Source organism: Rhizoctonia solani, chromosome 3, assembly GCF_016906535.1.
Source record: "Rhizoctonia solani chromosome 3, complete sequence".
Classification (NCBI taxonomy): Eukaryota; Fungi; Basidiomycota; class Agaricomycetes; order Cantharellales; family Ceratobasidiaceae; genus Rhizoctonia; species Rhizoctonia solani.
Genome location: NC_057372.1, coordinates 1,935,758 through 1,955,541, shown reverse-complemented (window position 1 = coordinate 1,955,541; position 19,784 = coordinate 1,935,758). Strand labels below are relative to the sequence as shown.

General features: G+C 48.5%; 7 protein-coding genes across 7 annotated transcripts; 3 read left to right on the top strand and 4 right to left on the bottom strand.

Moving 5' to 3' along the window:
• Nucleotides 1–1,647: 1,647 nt before the first annotated feature.
• Nucleotides 1,648–2,565, bottom strand: RhiXN_03027 (uncharacterized protein; the record flags this gene model as incomplete). The annotated part of the gene is made up of 1 exon (XM_043322844.1): nucleotides 1,648–2,565. The coding sequence occupies one exon, from the start codon at nucleotides 2,563–2,565 to the stop codon at nucleotides 1,648–1,650; it is 918 nt and encodes a 305-aa protein (XP_043178340.1).
• A 975-nt stretch (nucleotides 2,566–3,540) lies between these two features.
• On the top strand, nucleotides 3,541–4,351 carry RhiXN_03026 (glutathione peroxidase; the record flags this gene model as incomplete). Its single annotated transcript, XM_043322843.1, has 7 exons — nucleotides 3,541–3,564; nucleotides 3,620–3,702; nucleotides 3,769–3,791; nucleotides 3,843–3,952; nucleotides 4,004–4,078; nucleotides 4,133–4,201; nucleotides 4,256–4,351. 7 exons carry the CDS (start codon nucleotides 3,541–3,543, stop codon nucleotides 4,349–4,351), a joined length of 480 nt encoding a protein of 159 aa, XP_043178339.1.
• A 249-nt stretch (nucleotides 4,352–4,600) lies between these two features.
• Nucleotides 4,601–4,954, bottom strand: RhiXN_03025 (uncharacterized protein; the record flags this gene model as incomplete). Its single annotated transcript, XM_043322842.1, has 3 exons — nucleotides 4,601–4,639; nucleotides 4,697–4,800; nucleotides 4,861–4,954. 3 exons carry the CDS (start codon nucleotides 4,952–4,954, stop codon nucleotides 4,601–4,603), a joined length of 237 nt encoding a protein of 78 aa, XP_043178338.1.
• A 1,001-nt stretch (nucleotides 4,955–5,955) lies between these two features.
• Nucleotides 5,956–6,601, top strand: RhiXN_03024 (dsrm domain protein; the record flags this gene model as incomplete). The annotated part of the gene is made up of 4 exons (XM_043322841.1): nucleotides 5,956–6,124; nucleotides 6,177–6,362; nucleotides 6,419–6,528; nucleotides 6,584–6,601. The coding sequence occupies 4 exons, from the start codon at nucleotides 5,956–5,958 to the stop codon at nucleotides 6,599–6,601; spliced, it is 483 nt and encodes a 160-aa protein (XP_043178337.1).
• Nucleotides 6,602–9,407: 2,806 nt separating this feature from the next.
• On the bottom strand, nucleotides 9,408–10,878 carry RhiXN_03023 (uncharacterized protein; the record flags this gene model as incomplete). The annotated part of the gene is made up of 5 exons (XM_043322840.1): nucleotides 9,408–9,665; nucleotides 9,731–9,998; nucleotides 10,047–10,225; nucleotides 10,283–10,379; nucleotides 10,439–10,878. The coding sequence occupies 5 exons, from the start codon at nucleotides 10,876–10,878 to the stop codon at nucleotides 9,408–9,410; spliced, it is 1,242 nt and encodes a 413-aa protein (XP_043178336.1).
• Nucleotides 10,879–11,211: 333 nt separating this feature from the next.
• RhiXN_03022 (uncharacterized protein) lies at nucleotides 11,212–14,182 on the top strand (the record flags this gene model as incomplete). The annotated part of the gene is made up of 16 exons (XM_043322839.1): nucleotides 11,212–11,353; nucleotides 11,407–11,486; nucleotides 11,535–11,852; nucleotides 11,902–12,017; nucleotides 12,074–12,201; nucleotides 12,263–12,473; nucleotides 12,524–12,555; nucleotides 12,607–12,755; nucleotides 12,808–12,903; nucleotides 12,955–13,204; nucleotides 13,257–13,451; nucleotides 13,507–13,551; nucleotides 13,603–13,697; nucleotides 13,769–13,987; nucleotides 14,047–14,082; nucleotides 14,141–14,182. 16 exons carry the CDS (start codon nucleotides 11,212–11,214, stop codon nucleotides 14,180–14,182), a joined length of 2,154 nt encoding a protein of 717 aa, XP_043178335.1.
• Nucleotides 14,183–14,464: 282 nt separating this feature from the next.
• Nucleotides 14,465–19,008, bottom strand: RhiXN_03021 (uncharacterized protein; the record flags this gene model as incomplete). The annotated part of the gene is made up of 12 exons (XM_043322838.1): nucleotides 14,465–14,619; nucleotides 14,670–14,738; nucleotides 14,796–14,978; nucleotides 15,041–15,581; nucleotides 15,767–15,921; nucleotides 16,212–16,571; nucleotides 17,044–17,104; nucleotides 17,294–17,337; nucleotides 17,390–17,687; nucleotides 17,751–18,173; nucleotides 18,233–18,565; nucleotides 18,613–19,008. 12 exons carry the CDS (start codon nucleotides 19,006–19,008, stop codon nucleotides 14,465–14,467), a joined length of 3,018 nt encoding a protein of 1,005 aa, XP_043178334.1.
• Nucleotides 19,009–19,784: the final 776 nt, after the last annotated feature.

Below are 19,784 nucleotides of genomic sequence, written 5' to 3'. Positions count from 1 at the left end.
GGCACGAATACTTACTTTAGCTTGGGCGTGCTGTTTAGCTGGCATGGCTTTTTTCTTTCTTCTGGTCCTCTTTACTTACTCGGTAGTGTTTGTAAACCATAATTATAATCATTGGGCACAGACAAATATCGCTGGTAATATCCTAAGCTATATACGTTGTGTGATAGAAATCAAACGGTACGGCAAAACAACGTGTTCGGGAGTCGTGTTGCATGCAACTGGATCACATGTATCGATGGGTCCCTTAGCGGCACATGTATCAACTTTCTCGAAGGCTCTTCGGATTGTTTAACTCGGATTACAACCCCACAAAGTATAGTACAAAAGATTTATGGAATCCTCGTGGTTGTAAAGATCACCGGGGGTAATTCAACTTACCGACGGTTTCCGGTACAACTGCCAGCATGAGATGCATCTAAAGCTGTCAACGACCCTGCTCATTGATCCGCACGTGAACTGTTGAAGCATTTACCTGGATGGACCAGGTTCGAAGTACAACTATACTATCCGGGGTTGGGACACCTGGGTTTGCAAGGAGACTTGTGTTCAATTAGCACTTAGATCAAGGGGTCCAACAAACACTTCTGGGGACTATCGAATGTCGAATACGAACGGAAAGTCTCCGATGTGAAAGAACACAAGAAGTCTGCGGTGTTCTGTGACGAGTATGCGCGTGTCTTCAGCCAGGTCAGTTGGTCGTACTGCCGCCACGTGATGTAAATCCGTGAATTTAGATATCGCGGCGATCCACCACGACTTATCTAAGGTTTGTGCCTGTCGACGTAAAGCTCATATAAACTGGGGGTTGCACGCCGGGCTTGACTCACATCACAGTCATACTGCCCATTTTCTCTATGAACGATTGCATGTGACTACAGTAAATTTAAGCACAGCTGGTGCTCCACGATCTGCGCTAAGTCACGTGTAGAAATTATTGCCGGAGATGGCGTACTGATCCTCCTGTTGGTCTCGCTTTATGATATTCAATCTATCCTAATCAGCAATGCATATACTTAGGATAATGGCGGAGTGTCTACGCGCATACAGTCACTTGCTCTTCGCCCAGTCCTGACACAACAATCGTTCGACTTACATTTTTAGCCTGGCTTGAACTGCACACTCACGTTGGGCACCAAATTATCTTCATGCATCATTCGCGTTTCAAATAAATCTACCTAGCACTCATAGTGCTCGTTTTCCCATACAGATTTAACTTTCCAACTTGACCAGCTTTCTGATGGTTGTACTTGGATGAATACTCCAGTCACAAAGGTCCTCCCATTGCCAATCTGTTTCGTACCAAAATATGTACAAGAAGGAAGGCTGCCGATTACAAGGTAAATTCGCCTCCAAACTATAACACGAAAGCACATATTCAAAGCTAGCCAAGCTGTTTTGGACCAAGTCCCTCCGCTGCTAGTTTATGAGCGTTAGATCCTGGCCTCATAGTTGGGGGCGAGTTTTATCGCCCATTCAGGCTTGGGGCTATAGGAGCTTGTCCCACAGAGGCAGTGGGGCGACTATCAATTCGCGCCTTTAAAGCCTTAACGCCTTGCTGTTTTCGAGCATCAATTCCATGTATAGACATAACTTTCTGAGATTTGGGCTCACATCTTTCCAGTGGGGTAGTTCTTTCAAAAATGATTCTCATTTCTTTTCATATTCCATAACAAGCTCATCGAGTTCTCTTTGCCGTTCTGACCCTTGTGTCTGAGCTAGGAGCCACGGAACGTGACGATTGGACCCCGGACGAACGGTGGTGAATGGAGTTGCTACCTTGTCGCTAACTCGCTGCACCAGTTCCCACAACATCAAAGCGTACCAGTAACACTGCGTTTTGAATAAGTCGTAGCGCGGCTCGTAGTTTGAAAGAGTGACCGCCAGATTCAGCAATTTTTCGATTGTGAAGGAGTCATCGGTGAAAACGAGTTCGGCGATACATGAGTAGGGTGTTAATGCGAGGCGTGCTGCCATTTCTTTGAAGCCTCCATGGGCTGAGGCTCGACACATGTCGAGGGCGGGAACGCCGATGAGGCTATTGCTAATAGACGATGCCCCATCCGAGGACAACATTCCACGGGCTACAGGTTCGTGTGAACTGGTCAAGGCTGATCCCAGCATGGCGCTATTAGATGCGACTGGTTCGCCTCGGAGCGCACGATGATCGTTTTCAGTCAAGTCATCCAAGTTAGCCGGGGGAGTATCACGGTTATCTGTACGACCAGGTGAAGGCACTCGGTCGATTATTATATCGTTGTGTCGCTGGCCGCAAGTGTTGTCTTTGAGTGTGAACACGAGAAATTCATGTTCTGCTCCCTTTTGTTTCTTACAGTATTTGGCAGATGAGACGTAAATATGCCCTATGCCGTCAACCGCATCCCTATCCTGTTGAATGGCTTCCAAGAGCTCCCATGGCACGTACCCATGATCAAAATACTGTGCTCCCCTAGGGGGGTTCTTCGGAAATATGAAACGGTTCTTGAATTCGACATTCATAACAGCAGGGTTTCTAGTGCCAGTCAGGTAGCGAGAGAGCTTGCCGAGCAGAGAGAACAGAGAGGACATGGGCGAGATATAACTGATCACACGTGTTGATATCGCAGTAAATGAGCGCTCTGGGACCAGGTTGGCGAACAGATGGGACGACTAGAACAATTCAGGAAATAACTATCACTGATGAAACGTACTGCTCAGCGCCAGTTGTTTAGATTACGAGTGGTCGATCTCCAACCAGGAGCAACAGATAACCAATAGCCAGTGCTGAAATAAGTTTAAAGTTACACAGTTCATTCTAATCTGGACATTTTGTTTGCGTGGGTGGTAATCATCAACAAATAGCGCACTACACTTGCCATAACGGTCAGTGGGTTGTATTTTGAGCCCATCGAGAACTGTTTTGGTGCTGCTTACGATCAATCTTTTCTCTCATAGTGCTTTGCGGATATATTCGACTCCTATTGTAACGAGCGTGATTGTACTTGATAGACTAATGGATGGGCCAGGTGGCCGACCCTTTGTGTACGTGTGGAGTGATATGAGCAGGCCAAGCGCCATCGAATTTATAAAGAAGAATATACCGGTACCCCGGAGGTTGGGGCAAGTTGTCAATGCATCTTGTGCTTATCAAATCAGTATGTTGCAGCGGGTGTTGGCTCCTCGCTCCCCGAGGACGACCTACCGCAATTTAAAAAGGGAGGCCGGGGCCGCCCTGGCCGAGGTCCGGCTCAACACCTATAGCCGAATCCGACTGACGAAATCACCATAAGCTTACATTCATCATTGGGTATTACCATAGTTGAATCTGATGGCCATTGGTCTCAAGCGATTGGTGCAGATTTGGCATGACATAGCAGGGAATATCGCGCCATATGTGAATTCTGTACCTGTGCGATTCGTGCCTTTAAAGGGCCTAGGACCCGTCGGCCATGGACGCCCAGTTACATATCGCCATTTGTTTCCCGTCTTCCTCTGAGTTATTTGACGACCTCTTCTGCTTCCAACTACCACAGGACCTTTCACACCACCTCTACACCAAGCACCATGTCTACATTCTACGATCTCAAGGTTGGTTGGAGTCCGGAGCCCAGTTGGTACGCTATACTAAATTTGGATACGACAGTCAGCCACTCCTCGCAGTGAAGAGTATTCATTTGATCAACTCAAGGGCAAAGTTGTTCTCATTGTCAACGTTGCCTCCAATTGGTAAGACTACAGTGTCGTGTCGTGTCGTGTATCGTATGGCCCTGATTGCTCATTCATCTTCAACAGCGGTTTCACCCCTCAGTATACAGGTGGGTTGGTATGATTTAGTCTGTATGCACCAGTCTGATAACACTGTGCAGGACTTGAGGCTCTTTACAAGAAATACAAAGATAGGGGATTCATTATTTTGGGATTCCCTTGCAACCAATTTGGTGGGCAAGAACCTGGATCAGACGAACAAATTGGCGAGGTCAGTACCTTTGCTCCTAGAAAAATTCATTCATTGACAAGGTTCGTAAAGTTCTGTCAAGTCAATCATGGGGTGTCTTTCCCCCTCATGAAGAAATCCGATGTCAACGGCGATGATGCCAATGAGGTATGTGCGATAAAACAACTACCTTAAATAATTTGTGCTAACAATCCCATATAGGTCTATAAATACCTCAAGGCGCAAAAGTCTGGCATTCTTGGACTCACCCGAATCAAGTGGAACTTCGAGGTTAGTCAAGTTGGTTCGCTTTCCAAACTCTGACGATTGACTCGATTATGATAGAAATTCTTGATCGACCGCCAGGGCAACGTTGTTGGCCGTTGGGCTTCCACGACAAAGCCTGAATCTCTCGAGGCAGATATTGAAAAGCTCTTGTGACTACCTGAGGAGACGAAGGAAAAGGAGGCGGTGCATGAGGCAAAGTCAACCACGACGAGCAAGCTGTGAATGCTCCTATTCCAAATGAATTCATGTTTCTGGAAGCTTTCTGTTTCTAAGCTGTACGGTAGTCTGGAAAAAAATTGAGAGAAGAAACCAATGGATATTTTGGAAGTGTTAGTCCATTGTGCATCCGATAGAATCTGACATCGGTATGGACGAAATGTTGTTCATTGGGATGCAAATGAATTACAAAGTCTGTGCGGGATTTCTCCGTGCTTCCAATTCCTGTTAGGTTGGTGAGGGTAGTTTCTCACATGACTGCAGTCTATGATGTACACATACCTTGCGCTTTTGTGCAATTAATTCTACTTGTCGTTCTTCAACACCGACAAGCCAGTATCCTATCGCTCCAAATGCTCCTCCCGATAGCAAGTATGCTCCTGGTGCTACATGAAGCCGATCCGTGAGACTGATATACGCAGGTGTACGAATGACAAGAAGCCTACATTGGAAGAGATTGCGTTTTTGGATACCAAGTTGCCAGGCGCGTGCAGCTATTCCAAACGCGCCAAATCCTAGAACGTTTCCAAGGACTGCCATGGCAGAAATTATTATATCTAGGCCGTTAGGTGGTGGTTGGGAAAGCTTTAAAGATCTGTTTAAGTAATCGAATGGCGCTTAACACTGACCAACCCACGTTCGAGGACTGGATGAACGCCACCATCGAGGACTGTCACCACTAATCAATGTACTGTATGGTGACTTGGACGAGACACCCAAACGAAAGATGTATGCTCGTTCGCACCTTAGCACTGCCCGAGCGCGCTTTCACCGCCTTGGAAATTACAGGGCATACGCTTTTTAAACATGAAATCGAGCACGGGTCTCGCCCATCGCTAGAACTTGTATGACGAAGCGATGCGCACAATGTACTAATTGCGGCTCATTTTGTAGTATAGAAATACTACTGGTTTCTGGACGTGCCCTGGCTCCCCCCCTCCGGTTCATCTCGGTTCTACCACATCCCATTGACTATCTGTTGCTAGCTCTCCTGGACTTTAGAAGCCGAGGACTCAAAAACTCGATCATTCGGATCGGCAACCCAATGGTCTTTCGAAAGCACCAGTTGGCCGTTAATCCCGTTAATTGACTTTATCACCAACGTCTTGCTTGGATCCACTCGCTAATTTCAACAATATCATTTATCCTGTGCTGACTTTAGCTGCTTCGTTTTGACGTACTTTACTTTCATAGACCCAAAGGTTCCCCAATAACACACCAAGAGTTTGGTCGGAAACACAATAGTGCAGGGTCTGGACTCTGGAAGTCATCCCTGTTAGTGTCCGCGGCCGTTTGTACGTATGTTTAGAGGCTATGGCTATGGTATGGCGTGGCTCGCGTATCAGCGTTCTTGCCCATACTCTTGCCATTAACGACGAACTCGAAGTCACGGGGGCCTGTACACAACAGTTGGGGCAAGTTGCCGATATCACATAGGCCCCCTCAGCTCAGAATAAAACCAGGATAGAGGGTGGGTTGAGATTCATCTTTTCCCTGGTCTCTTAACCCTCTCTTCCTCTCCACTTTCCTTTCCACTGAACATGTCTAGTTGCTCTGGTCGCTGGGTCGTGTGGCGCCCCCGACAGCCCCAGCAATGGCCAACTGATGCTCTTGCCAACTGGGCGGTAGATGCCTGCGCAGAGGTCGATTGGGTCTGCGCCCAGCGCCGCAACTCAGACAACACGGTCGTACATACCGTGGTCCCAGTATGTGAGTCGGGTTTAATTGTACTGTATCTCGCTGCGACTGACATTTAGCATAGTGACCTGTGTCAAAGTCCACCCCCTTGTGGATGGACGTGGTGGCGTTCTGGAGTTTCCTTATGGAGACTTCGACCGGGTCGAAAGGGCAGTGAGGGATTGGGAGTACAGGCATCAACACGACCGTCGGTTACTCGAATACTGGTCTCGTGTGGGAGGTTATCCTCAACCATACGTTTCAGTCATGAGTAAGCCAAAACCATCTCAACTAATATGCGTATGAATCTGACTATGGGATGTGAAGTTTGCTACAAACTTGTCCGGTGCCGCATTGACGAATGCCTAGGAACAGGCCCGAGTTTGAAGGCAGCCAAAGCAACCGCAGCCGAAAGGCTCCTCAGGAGCGGTCACTGCGTACGTTCTCTATTTAGCCTTCACAAGTCCTTGACTAATATTCTTCTGTGATCAGATGATACGCCTCGACTAAGCGCCATCCTTTTTACCCTCCGGACTTCATTTGTCCAGACACGGTTGTTCTCTCCTTTGATGACTCACGGTATTCGGAATATTTCGCCTCTTTGTTTCTGTTTTCACATTCATTCATACGTTGCATACCCACAACCCTACACAATCGTACCAGCATACCTTCGTTTATCATCACTACTATCCGTAGCCGGCGCCAATGTATCATTTGCGCCCACATACCACACCTGTAGCCGGTTTGCTTCCCTGTTATTTCTTAACAATACTGTAGAACCGGTCTTGCTGCATCAATTCATCCTCCGCCAGTTCAGGAGCCTTGGCGTTTCCCCATTTGTTTTAGGAATAACTTACTTGCCGCGGAACTGCTATACTGATGCTAACCGAAGCATCTCCAATGACCACTCGAACTACTCGGACACAAGCAAGAGAGAGAGGTATGTTATCACATAGTCTATTCTATATGAGAGTGGTAGGAAGCTGCCTGGTGTATAAGAGTTTCGTCAAAACTCGTTGGAAGTAGTTCCGCCGCTGGTTGGGTGCTAAATCTCGAGAAATTACTTGACGCTCTGCAATCAGTTCATAAAGATGTTTGATCACCGGTTGAAATAATGCTAGCCATGAGCATATATCATGTACCGAGTTTTGTATCATTTTTTATAACTTATTGGCGTGGGCAATAATCACGAGTATAACCGCGCTTGAAAAACTCCACGGATGTAAGTGAGTTGTATCTGGCATTGATTTGATCATGAGCAATCACCGTTCATTGGATTCAAGTCAATCATCACAACAAAACATTTCTAGTTACTTGCAATAGCCTGACAATCGAGGAAACTTCTATGAAACATCACAAAAAAACTCCCTAGAAGCAGCGCGCTATATATTGTTAGCAGATTAAGCGGAGGTATCACCTCTATCTCTTTGTCCCAGTGCACCACTCCATCCACCAGTGACCACATGCCCAGCTCGAATATTTAGTGATGGGCGAGACACGTTCCTTCAGTTCCTCGCCCATCACTGCGATACACTCAAGAGCTTCTGTGGAACTTTGGGTGCGGAAAGACCTTGTACCGGGCCCCAACAGCGCGTCATCTATCTCTTATTATCCGCTACTACACCGTGCACCGAATAATTCCTAAATGATACAAGCTTCCCGGAGAACTTTCAGAACCCTAATGAGGTATGTGCACTATTAATCTTACTGCCCTAGACCTTGCTTTTGACGTTACACGAAACACGCTGGTAGCAGGATGTGGCGCGTTTCTGATAATAGACTGTTGTCTTTCTAGGTCTTGGTAAAAACGAAGCTGGCGAGTATCCCTACCTACTTCAGTCAGACAATAGGTGGTCTTCCGTGGCTGCGCTATCCCGACAGCGGTCTACGCTGATCAAGGCTGCGTCCGTACGGCATGCATAAGTAAGCCTTCTCGTGGCTCGTCGATAGGGATTGTACTCGGTTTAACAGCACACAAACCTCTCACCCTCCCCTCTAGCTACACATGAATCGGATTCCATCTTCTGGTCGTTGGGAGACTTGGAATCCAGACTCGAGGCAGCATCCGACCGATGCTCTCGCCAAGTGGGAGACCAAGACTAAAGCCAAAGTTGACTGGCAGGAATCATCATACCGCCGACCCAAAAACGAAATCATACATAGAGTAGTTCCATACCGTGAGTTCATTCTTTCCTCCGGACTGCATTTTACCTGAATTAGATGCATCAAGTTACCTGCATCAAATGTTGCGCGATCCCTAGTCATGATGGTTTCCCCCTGACTTTTTACTTTCAAGACTGGAAACATCTAGAAATTACCTCCAGGAGCATTGTTGATCAATGGATGGACAGGCAGGCTACGTATGAGCTTATAAACTACTGGCCATGTTTTGGGTGGGAGGCAGGAAGACAGATTGTCTCGATATTAGGTGCGACATATTCTTGTTTCGCTTGGATGATCTCGTTAGCTCGAATAAAGTTTGCTACAGACTAAATTATTCGCCTGTTGATGATTGCTTTGGTGAAGGACGAAATTTAAAGGATGCTAGGACTGAAGCAGCTCGGAAACTTTTGAAAAGTGGACACTGCGTATGTTCCTGGTAGACTTGTATATTATGCGATTGAATGGTGCTAATATCACCATTGAGCAGATGATACACCTTTCTTGATCTTTCCCACTGACTCATTCGTCCTTTGAGCGCCTCCTTTTTGGGCTGTCTGGCCACGAGACTAACCCCCAGTCCGATACCGACGGATATATCCCAGATCTCATACCCACCACGCCCACTACCAGTACCAATATGTCCGCTCTTCGTGATGCTGGATCGAACCACGCATTTGCCCATCAGCATACCCTCGCCGCCCGAGTTTGAGATACCATTAATTCAAAAGATACCGTTGGAACATGTCCTATCTATTCCGTTCGCTTGTGTAATATTGCTACCAGACAGTTATCTGCCCCATTGCCATTCGCCTTCTCAAGTAACCTTAGCTGTGGTGGCAGTTTTCATGTAAATAGCATGATCAATAATACAATGTTTCACCAACAAGCCTAACCAAGTGATCCGCGCATGCATACCGTACATATTAATTATAAGCTTGGGCCTTGGAGACATAAATTATGTGGTTGCAGTTAGGGCGGAAATAACGATTCCACCTTCCAAGTGGTAATCTATAGTAAGATAGTGCTTTGAAGGCATGCTACCCCACCAACCTCTCGAAGCCATATAGAACAATACATGAACACCTGAATAGCTTCAACTCGAAATATTTTGCTTTATGCATAGGTTAATATACATGATAGGTTGGTATCTGCTTTACCAAACCCATTGAACCGTTGCACCAGGTACTGAACACATCCAAGGACGTCCTTGGTTTGCTTTACTTGGTGCCTTCAGAACAAACCCGTTTTCGGAAGTTCCAATGAATAGCTTGTCCAGTACGCGGATGTCCGAGTCGACAGAAGATGCCTGAACTTGAGTTTCGTCCAATACATTCAACAAAACAGTTGGTGACGCCGGACTGGAAAGGTTCAAACCATGCGAGGCCTTCTGAGGTGGGCTGGCGGTAGCGAACTATATATATGCGAGGTTGATTTGAGCATTAGTACTACATCCTTGTGCGCAGCATCACTACTCACTTGAACTTTAGTACCTGTCTGAGGACCTTCCGCGGCGTCCAAAAGGAGTGATCCTCGAGAAGGACCTCCGGCCGTAATCCGATAAATTCGGCTGTAGTTGTAAGTGCGTATTCCAGAATGCTGTGCCTTAGGACCGGAAGTAGGGTCGCTTATGACCCCGAGATAAATTTCCTGGTCTTTCCCGATTGTGCCGCCGGCTTTCATAGCTGCCATCAGCGTTTCGGCTGGGTTCCCGTCGTCCAAGGTTTCAACCAAGTTAGTCTGTGCCCTGCATCAGACTTAATTGAACATCCCGAAGCATAGCGCATACACGTACTGAGTTACTTCCATCGGCTCGGAGACTGCATATATGCCATCAAAACATATATCGCTACTTGGCGTGGTGTGATTAAACAAGGCAACTCCAACTGCTCCGTCAGAAACGACGCTGGTTCCTTCAAACAGAGTAAAAGGACGTCCGGTAATGAACGGCGTCGAACTACCAATCAAGCCAAGCTGAGGGATGATGCCGAAGTCAGAAACTATCCACTTGGTTTAGGAACCACGGCCGACCTGGCTAGCAGCAGGAAAGTGTCGGTGTAGTGAATCAAACAGCCCTTCTGGTCTACCATCGCTGAGATAGAAAAATGAAGAAACACTGGATTTATCACTAATTTTTGTTTATTACGGTGTAAATACATGTGGGATAAACGGTAAAGCCCAACACACCGAATGCGCTGTAGATCCGAGGGAAGCTCCAGAGGACCGCTTTCACTCAACGCATCATTCCAATCCACACTTCCCTCTGCTAGCATGTTTCCTAGTCGCGTCTCTGAGGCTTGTTCCTCACGACTGGGAGGCCGGTATGTTCGAATACGACCCACTTGTGCCTGGGGAACCCCAGGAACAGTGGACCGGAAGGGAAGGCAGGATGCTTTTGGATAAGATGCAATCGATAGTTGAACTCCTTTGAAAACTGAAGTGGTCAAGGTGCCTATCGAGTTTGGGATCGCTGTCAAGTGAGCAACGGCAGCTTGCAAGTCATCTGCGTGAGTCGAGAGAGCAAACATATTGACGTTGTTGGCCGAGATGGCTGAGGAATGGCCCAGGTGTCGAAGGAGAGACTGAGTGCTTGGGGCAATATACGTCCTAAACGTTGGTACAGCCATTTCGGAATGTGCTATAAACTAAGTATAATTTGTCAGTGATGTTCCTAAAGCAGGATTGAGAATAAGAGCTGAAGAGTCAGACAAGAATTATAAGGTAGCGTGATATTTTCTACACGGCGATGGGCTCCATCACCAAGATATTCAAGCCAAATGCCTCACAAACATCATATTGAGGATAGAAAGAATGAACTTGGAACGTCAACTCACCTAACGTGGATGGCTCTGAAGAAATTTTGGTCCCGAGCCGGCTTTATCGTAGTACCTAAGCGCCAAGGGTCTGATTACTAACGCTCAGCTGGCCCATCCATTGCAACTCGCCACCCCAATACGCTCATGGAGACGCCTCTTCCTGGAGCGGCTGCTACAACCCCTTTGAATCCGAATCAAGCTAGGAGCTCTATCACATCTATACTTTTAATTAGCATAGTTCTCTTTCTCCTCAGCGGCGATGATCCGTCAGTTCAAGCACAACAAGGTTCGAGAATACACACCCATCGGTCTCGGACATCTACCTTATCTGGGTTATAGAGGATACACTCCGGTCTCTTGAATATCAACAAAGTAATTATACCGCTTGGCTGAACGGGACTGCATCCAACTTTACACTGGTATTGTATTGTTACTATCCCTTGGGTGGATTTTAATGATTGCTGTAGGAAGATACGACCAACATTACGTCCCCCATCGTCGATGCCCTTTTACCTGCCCGATTGCCCATAGACGACTTGAAGCAATCCTATTTTACCAATACAACCGGTTTTGTGAACGGAATGGCCACCTTTTTCAATCTATCCGATCCATCCTTCAATCATACGTGGAATTGGAACAAAACTGTTGGGCCACTAATTTCAGGGCTGAACCAGACCAGGCTCAATGCTAGCCTCGGTGACTTTCATTGGGCTGGAATCGACAAGATAGCTGGGAATGTTCGTGAATTACGGATTAATCAAAGCACTCCGTACTCATTTTTGGCGGTGAGTAGTTTGAACAAGGCTCATCTCAGTAATATCAATACAGCCATAGGGTCATATAGACTTTGTCAACTCAAAAGATGATGTTCTCGTAAATTATCAACTTGAGGGCATTCACTTTTTCGAAGATGGGTCGATCTATGGCTTGATGGAGCCAGAGGGTATGTTGTTACTGAGTGACGACGCCGTGTCTAATACACTCTTAGGCTTGAACCTGATCTAAGGCAGCTTATTCCACTTGTTCCGGCATCACTACAGAATATGACCGCATACGCAATCAAGGACGAGATTGATCGCCAAATTCATGTTTTGCAGGACAAAATCAAGAATTCAGGCGGCGGTCAAGCTGAAGGTCTGTTTACATTGCCCATACTTCTTACGACTGTATTTCACCAATACCCTTTGTTTCTTAGACAAGAACTCGGTCACTACATGCTCTTTCCAACTCTACAGCCAAATCAAAGCAGCAGATTTCCCTGTGTACCTTATGCAAGAACTCGAGAGCGAAATGGAAGACCCAACAGGAGCTAGAACTGTGTCTCGCCCTCCTCTGAAGCTCGATGGCCTTATCCTAAGCCCAGACTGCGCCGTTGCTTTGACTTTCAAGGATGCGGTTGGCATGCAGTGAGTGCGTCATCATGTTCTTGCGGCAATTCAGCCAACATCTTGTTCAGGGCATCCATATTCTGGGAGAAGGCCACCCTGTGTAAGTCATGTGTCCCCAGCAGTAGCTGTAAACTGACGAGTCGCGATTAAGACTCATTCATTGCGTCGATATGCTACTTCGTCATCCTCAAATTAATTGTCCGACAAATGGAAACTTCTCGTACGCCGTCGTCAATCGCCAAGATATCAAGATGGACATTCGCGCTTCAGGCGATCGCGGACGCTTACTCGTTCGTCGGAGTAAGTATTGGAGATTCTGAATATCATACGCCTATTCGTCTAACCTTACCAGCATGTTACGGTCGGCATTGTATCCGAAAGTAGATCTTCACTCTCGATTATCGCGCCGGGATTTCTGGCCGCCACACTGTTCTTAGTATTCGAAGTGGTATGCTGAAGGCTGAGAGTCACGAGCCTAGTCTAACCGTGACATATTCAGCGCTTTTCGATGCTCATTCATCAAATCCAAGGGCCGGAAGATGCTGTGATGAGGGCACCGATAACACCCACTCCAAATGCTGTGCCAACGACAAACGAGGCTGAGACTCCACTCCTTGCGGACCAGCCAGAGGCTACACCAACCCTGCCTCAGGCTAGCACTCCACCGGGATGGATGGTTCGGGTTCGCCGTATTGCAGATGGGGCGAGGTCATTTGTGGATAGCATGACTGATCCAGACTCAAAGTTTTGTGAGTGTTCGAACTTTGGGGTCAGCTGACAGACTCTAACCGCAATGGATAGGGATTATGATATTATTTGCATTTTTATTCCTGGTTCAAATCACGGTGTCGCCTCGCTTGGTTCTATACGCGATCGGCGCGCTCTACTCGTTCTGGGTACCTCAGATTATGAGGAACGTGAAGAGAGGCACTCGCAAGGCGTTGCAAAAACGCTATGTAATTGGCACCACGCTCTGTCGCCTCTTCTTCCCTCTTTGTGAGTAGCTTAATTACTATGATCTACGAAGCCCGAATTCAACTGGCGCTTGAAGATATTTTTTTATGCCCGGGCAATGTCCTTTTTGCCGAACGTCAGCGTAAGTGTTTTCGGGAGGATAATACAACCTCATATTGACATTATAGGTAAGCTTGGATATGGCTTGTGGCCGGGTGGGCCCTGTTGCAATGTGCCATACTGGTAGGACAAGAATACCTGGGACCCAGTTTCTTTCTTCCCAAAGGGGTGAGTGTGCGCTAGGTCCCTTGAAATTGCTACACCCTTGATACTGATTTTGTCTTCGATGAAATTTCAAGCTCGTGGAGATCGAGTTGTATGATTGGCATCCCCCTATCGCACGCCCTGACGCCGAAGCCCCCAACCGGTCTCTGGGAGATTGTGCAATATGCATGGATGATATCCTTCTTGACAGTGCCGATGTGAGCGGGGGCGCAAAAGAAGGAGCGTCGCTGTTGGCAGGCGTGGGCATGGGTCCGAAATGCGTATACGCAATTGCACCGTGTCACCATATGTTTGTAAGTAAAAAAAATAACAATCTATCGACCTCTGGCCGATTTCACCATTCTGTTGATAGCATACGAAATGCCTGGAGCAGTGGCTTGCGATCAAGGTACGTGCCAAGTTATGAACTTGTGGACATTAGGGTACTGAGATGGCATGGGCATTAGAATATTTGCCCCCAATGTCGAAGATCGTTGCCTCCCTTGTAGCTCCTCGCCTCTCGTATTCAAGGGTACGTGATCCTATTCACTCATTCTTTATGGTCTGGCCTCGACCTCGTTTTACTTTACTCGATTTGTACATCACAAGCCAGTATTTCATCGTTTTGACCAAAAACGGTAATAAACATTCCCACACAATACATATGCATATGTTACAAGTCTCTCGATCGCTGCGGCTCCAGATAGTCGTTTACAGTAAGAACGCATTCGTATCAAAAGATCCGGCCACCCCGCTGCAATCCCACGCCTCTATTCCACATGTTTCAACGTTTAGCGTTCTGGCGAAGAGTCAAGCATCAACAACTCCTGAGAGTCCATGAGTACTCTAGTTTTGGCCTTGCGCGATCGTTTGGCCGGGGCCGAAGGAATATCTTCGACCCTAGCCGGCCGTTTTTTGATGACCAGACGTACATTGGGTACGTTTCCTGGAGATGAAGATTGGCCCAGGGTAGGTGTGAGTGATCCAGAGTTTGACCCGTTTCGGTATTATCCTCTTCAGGCTTTTCCTTGGCCTGCAGGACGAGAGCAGGTTGTAAATTCAAGCCTGAAATACGAATATATGCTATAGATCGATCCAATCAACGGACGGCCAAAGGCTCACCTTGCACAAACGGCTGGCGGTGAATAGTAAATCCGGGCGAGGCTGGGTTTGTAAAACTTGCAAAAGTCGAGCTCGCGCGTTTACTGAGCGCGCCGAATCCTCGGCCATCCAAGGGCACTCTCCTCCCAATCACCATATGGTCCACAGCCTCGTCTTCGTCTGGGACCGAGGAAAGCGCATCGACTGGGTATCATCCATGACCACACGACTAGATTGAAGAACCTCGGATCGTGTGCTATTTTTACCGTGTACTGGACCAGCTTGGATATGCCGAGCCTGAACGTTCGAATTCTTGGCTGCGTGTTGTTGAGCCCCATGCGTTTTCTCGGACTCGGTCGCCGCACGCTCTTGCAGCTGGGAATGTGTGATGGAAGATGGCTGTCCATATGGCTCGAATGTATGCAGCGGTGTGGTGTCGCCGAGCGCTGCAGTCAGTGGCGTCTCCGATGCATGACTTCGAGCCATTGTTGTTTTTGTATTATCCACAGCGATCAGAGTTTGCGTTGGCCCCCCGGATGAACCAGAACGAGTGGTAGAAGCACGAGTAGATCCAGGAATAGAAGTCGTACCAATAGGACCGGCCACACTCCTTATCCCCGCCAAGACCGCCGAGAGCATCGCACTCATTTCTTGACGATGCAAGGACAGAGCCACACTCCACGCCTCACGATTCGCATCCAACGCATGTCTGACCTCTTCTCTTACTTTGTCCAAACTTGCGCTAGTAGCCAGTTGGTGCTCGGACATCCACCGGTTCGCCTCGGCGGACAGGACTTGCAGCTGGTTCTGTGACGATCGTTCGAGCGCTTGGGATGTTGAAAGGTGGCTGTTTTGAATCGAGGATGGAAGTGATTGGAGAATCGGTATGATGGTGCCAAATTCCTTCTCACCACGCACATACACAAATTCACATTAATAAAACCATATTCGGCCCCCTCCCAAAAAAACAGATATTTCGGATGAATCCTCACCGAGCAGTGTACATCGCATTTAGCGCCTATTTGCGTCACCACCGTGGACTGCGCACTCAATGCGGCTTCGAGCCGGGCGATGCGAGATAAGGCTTCGTCAAGTTTAGATGTATGCGCCATGGTAGTCTGGTCGAGTGCCGTAAACGCCTGTTCGACTGCATTGTTCCCAAAAATAGACCATGCAAGATGGATAGAGGTGCGTGGCGGAAAGAAGCACGATGTGAGTCAACATCCGAACAACGACAGAATAGAAGATCCCCGCAGCTGCCAGCCCCAAGGATCAAATCTCCTTCGTTCTCTTCTCCAACTCAGCGCCCCCCCAGCCCAAGCGTATCCAAGAGTCTCAGCCCTCTATTTTTATCTCTACACCAAACTCGGACTTCCAACCTCCTACCAGACCATATCCGAACAAACAAATTCCGCACCGCACACCCCCCAAACTCACCCGACTGGCCAACCCGCGCAATGGCATCGTGCACATTCCTTGTCTCTTGCCGTTGCAGATCCACGACCCGATCGACCCGATCCGCCAATTTCTGGACGGCCGATTGGGTGTCCCCCAGCGCGAGCCTGATCGAAATTGCGTTTCTGTCCGCAGGAGACGTGGTCGGCAACTTTAAGTTTTCTTTTTCGGCTGTGCTGGTTATGGTTACGGGTGTGGTTGCGGTTGCAGCCGTGGACGCGGTATCGATGGTGATGGCGGGATGGCTATGAATAGATGCATGGGTACCGCCGGGACGAGGCTCGGCGGGAACAGGCAAGATGTACGACCACAACTCGTCATCATCTTCTTCTTCTCCGTCTCCTTGTTATTAGTGTTGTTATTGCTCCGCGCAGCTGTAACCGTCTCGCTGGATCCCGATCCTGTCGATCCTGCTTTGTTTGTTTTTTCATATTAATATGACGTTTGAACATGAGTCATTGTAATTGAGCTCGCGGTGTATACGTAGAGATTTTGAGTATGATGATTATTTTAGGTTAAATTGAACTTGCCTCGACCGACGCTAGAAGCCATACACATCTTGTCGGATCGTTCATCCCGGCGCTCAAAGGTGGAGGTGGGGGATAATCGGAATTGATATTGGACATGGCTTCAAGTCTGGTGGCGTAGATTCTCAGCGCGATGCAGCAAAGCAAAGTAAAATAAAAACTCCGAGTGACGCACGACTAGAGCTTTAGTAGCGTAAAGGCAAAGGAAGGGCGTGGTGACGCAAAACAAGCTCTAGCCCTCTGGCTGTAAACGCTAATTTGATTCCGCCGGCGCCTACTCTACTTACCTTGACTGATGACAACTTTTGCACTTGGCAAGTACCGCCCCCAAGTCTCGAGTTTTCCAGCCTTGGGGGGGAGGAGGGGTCACACGACTCAAGAGTGGAGTGGAGAGGGGGCAATAAAAAGCTTGCCCCAATGATGATGGTAATGCAGCTGAATCATGTTTGCATATACGAAAAGAGCATGAGAACCTAGACCCAAAGTACATACAGTAAAAAAAAGAGAAACAGAATAAGCGTTACAACAAGAACAAACCCCAACGAACAGGAATGAAAAGAAAGCTGCCTCGTCAAGCCCAGCTATAAACAATCAAAGAATACACGGTTATCAGACAGGATAGCAGGACAGGACCAGTGCAGGGAAAAAGGAATCCAGATGGTGTTGCATATAAGAGGGAAATCAAGAATGGTGTGTGTGGTGATGGGCGAGTAAACTGGGAGTAGACTAGATCTAGGGGGCTGATCAAAGATGATGAAAAGTCAAGTGAAGTTTTTTTTTCTTCACTCGTCGCCCATGGACTGAAGAGTTCGTGCCGAGACAAGCTCTGCTCGAGACTCTCGACACGCGCAAGAGCGTCATGGGCGGTGATATTGGAATCCAAGGCATCGCACAAGTCTTGGATGATCGGCCGGAGAGGATTGAATGACATCTGAAAAGAAGGTGCCGTTAGTATGAGCGCATATAGCCCCTAAAGTGAGTGTTTCTAACGTACCTTGCCGAAAACGAGGTCGAGGGCGTTTCCTACTGCTACAAGATCAACCGCGGTGGCAAGGTCCCAGGCATCGTCATCGACTTGGCGAGACAAGGCGTCGAGAGTCTGGGCCAAGTCGAGCATCTCGTCGTCTTCGGTTTCTTCCTCGTCTTGCTGTTCCTGGGTGTGGCGCCGGACACGATGAATAGCGCCCAAAGCGGTAAAGTAGTACCGGACTGGATAGTCGGCTCGAGTCCAGGCCACGGAAGGAAGGTCGTCTGGCTCGGCTGCGGGAGTGGCAGGAGCCGAGGCAGATTTGCCGCTCGGTTTGGGGGAAAGAGAGGGCGGGGCCAGGGGGGCTAGACCGACGTCCATCTGGATATTGTGCGGTCTTACGGCCTCGGCCAAGTTGGTAATACTATGCTCATGCAAAAAGGCGACACCCTAAATTAATGATCCCGGGTCAGAACTAGAGCGTATATATCAGACAAGATGAAACGGACCTCGAGGATTTGCTTTGCATAGTCAATACAGTCGTGGGCATTGGCAAAGGGAACGGTCCACCAGTCGTGGAGACGCTCGGTGACAAGAGTGGCTCCGACGTTGTGATTGGCAATTGTGTGTTCACGGATGTGGATGACGGGATGGGTGTGGTTCCATGGGTCTGCGCGGGTGCGGTCGGCGTTTAGGTAGCGGGCGAGGGCGAGTTGGTGGCGGTGGGTGTCGGAAGTTCCGATCCGACGCTGGTTGTGCATTGTCGGGTGTTCGAGCGGAGATGCGGGCCTTGGAGGAAGTGCATCGCCTTGGGCCAATGCAGCCGCGAAGCTTGTGGAGAACTAGGACATGTAAGCTCGCGAACGGAGCATGAAATCATGTAGCTTACCTTGCGTCGAGTGGCCTTGGGAGTATCGCAGTGTTCGACACCAGCGAGATCGCCTGCGTTGGAGAGACGGCGGGAGTGGAAGTACTCGCTCAGGGAAGACGAGCTGGAAGCACACGGAGACAGAACTTGCTCGTCGTCGTCGTCATTGTCGTTGTCGTCGTCGTCTCCGAGAAACACGGCATCGTCGTCGCAGTCGCAGTCGGGGTCCGTGCATGCAACAGGCAGGTGCTCGCACGAGGGATAATAGGAGCCCGAATAGGAAGTATCGCCCTTGGTGAGCGCATAGTGGTCGAAGCCCATACGCTCCAATGGAGCCCCAAAGCCAACAGCATCGGCGTCGGGGAGAGTATAGTCCGAGGTAACAGAGATGGCGTCGTCGTCGTATAGTCCAGCCATTGCAATAGTAATAAGGGAGTGGGTCTTCTCCAGGCCAAGCCCACCGAATGATATACACCCACTGAGCTCGTTTATTTGCGTCTATTTGACCTAGCCACCGATCTGAATCTCAAACACCTTCCGCTTTCGCTCAGTTGCTCCTAACCAAATCCAACGCTAATCCAATTCACTTTCGCAGCCTGCCACTTCAGGGTTCAACTCCACCCCTTCCTCTGATCCCTACGGCACAAGTGCCTCACTTCGCCTACTGCTTGGTTCCGGTCCCCCCGCCATCTCACTTGGTCCCCGCCCTTGCGCACGCCAATCACTACCGACGACGCTCCGACAATTATCGCCTATTAATCGACACAATTCTCAGTCTCTTATTCTCTTCTTCTTCCATGTGCTCCTAATCACATCTCTTCCTATCCCAGAAACGTCACATTATGTTTCCCAGTCCTGTCTTGTCCCCCGCGCTGTCATTCATTCCATTCCTTGCCCTGGATTCATCTCCGGCCTCGGTCTCCCACCCACTATACATTCCCAGCCGCCAAGAAACCCGCAAGCCAGCCTCTTGGGCTCGTCGAACAAAAACTAAAATGGCTTCATCATCGATACACGTGTAGAATATCGTCACAACCTCCACACACACATTTTGCTTACGCATTCGATATTCCAGGTACCATTATGACTAGCTCTTCGCTCACTCCGGGGGATTGGATACGTTCCTGCTTTAGGTCTATGATGATGAACGCTTAGGGGCATCATCCATACCGTATGAAATCACATGGAATCAG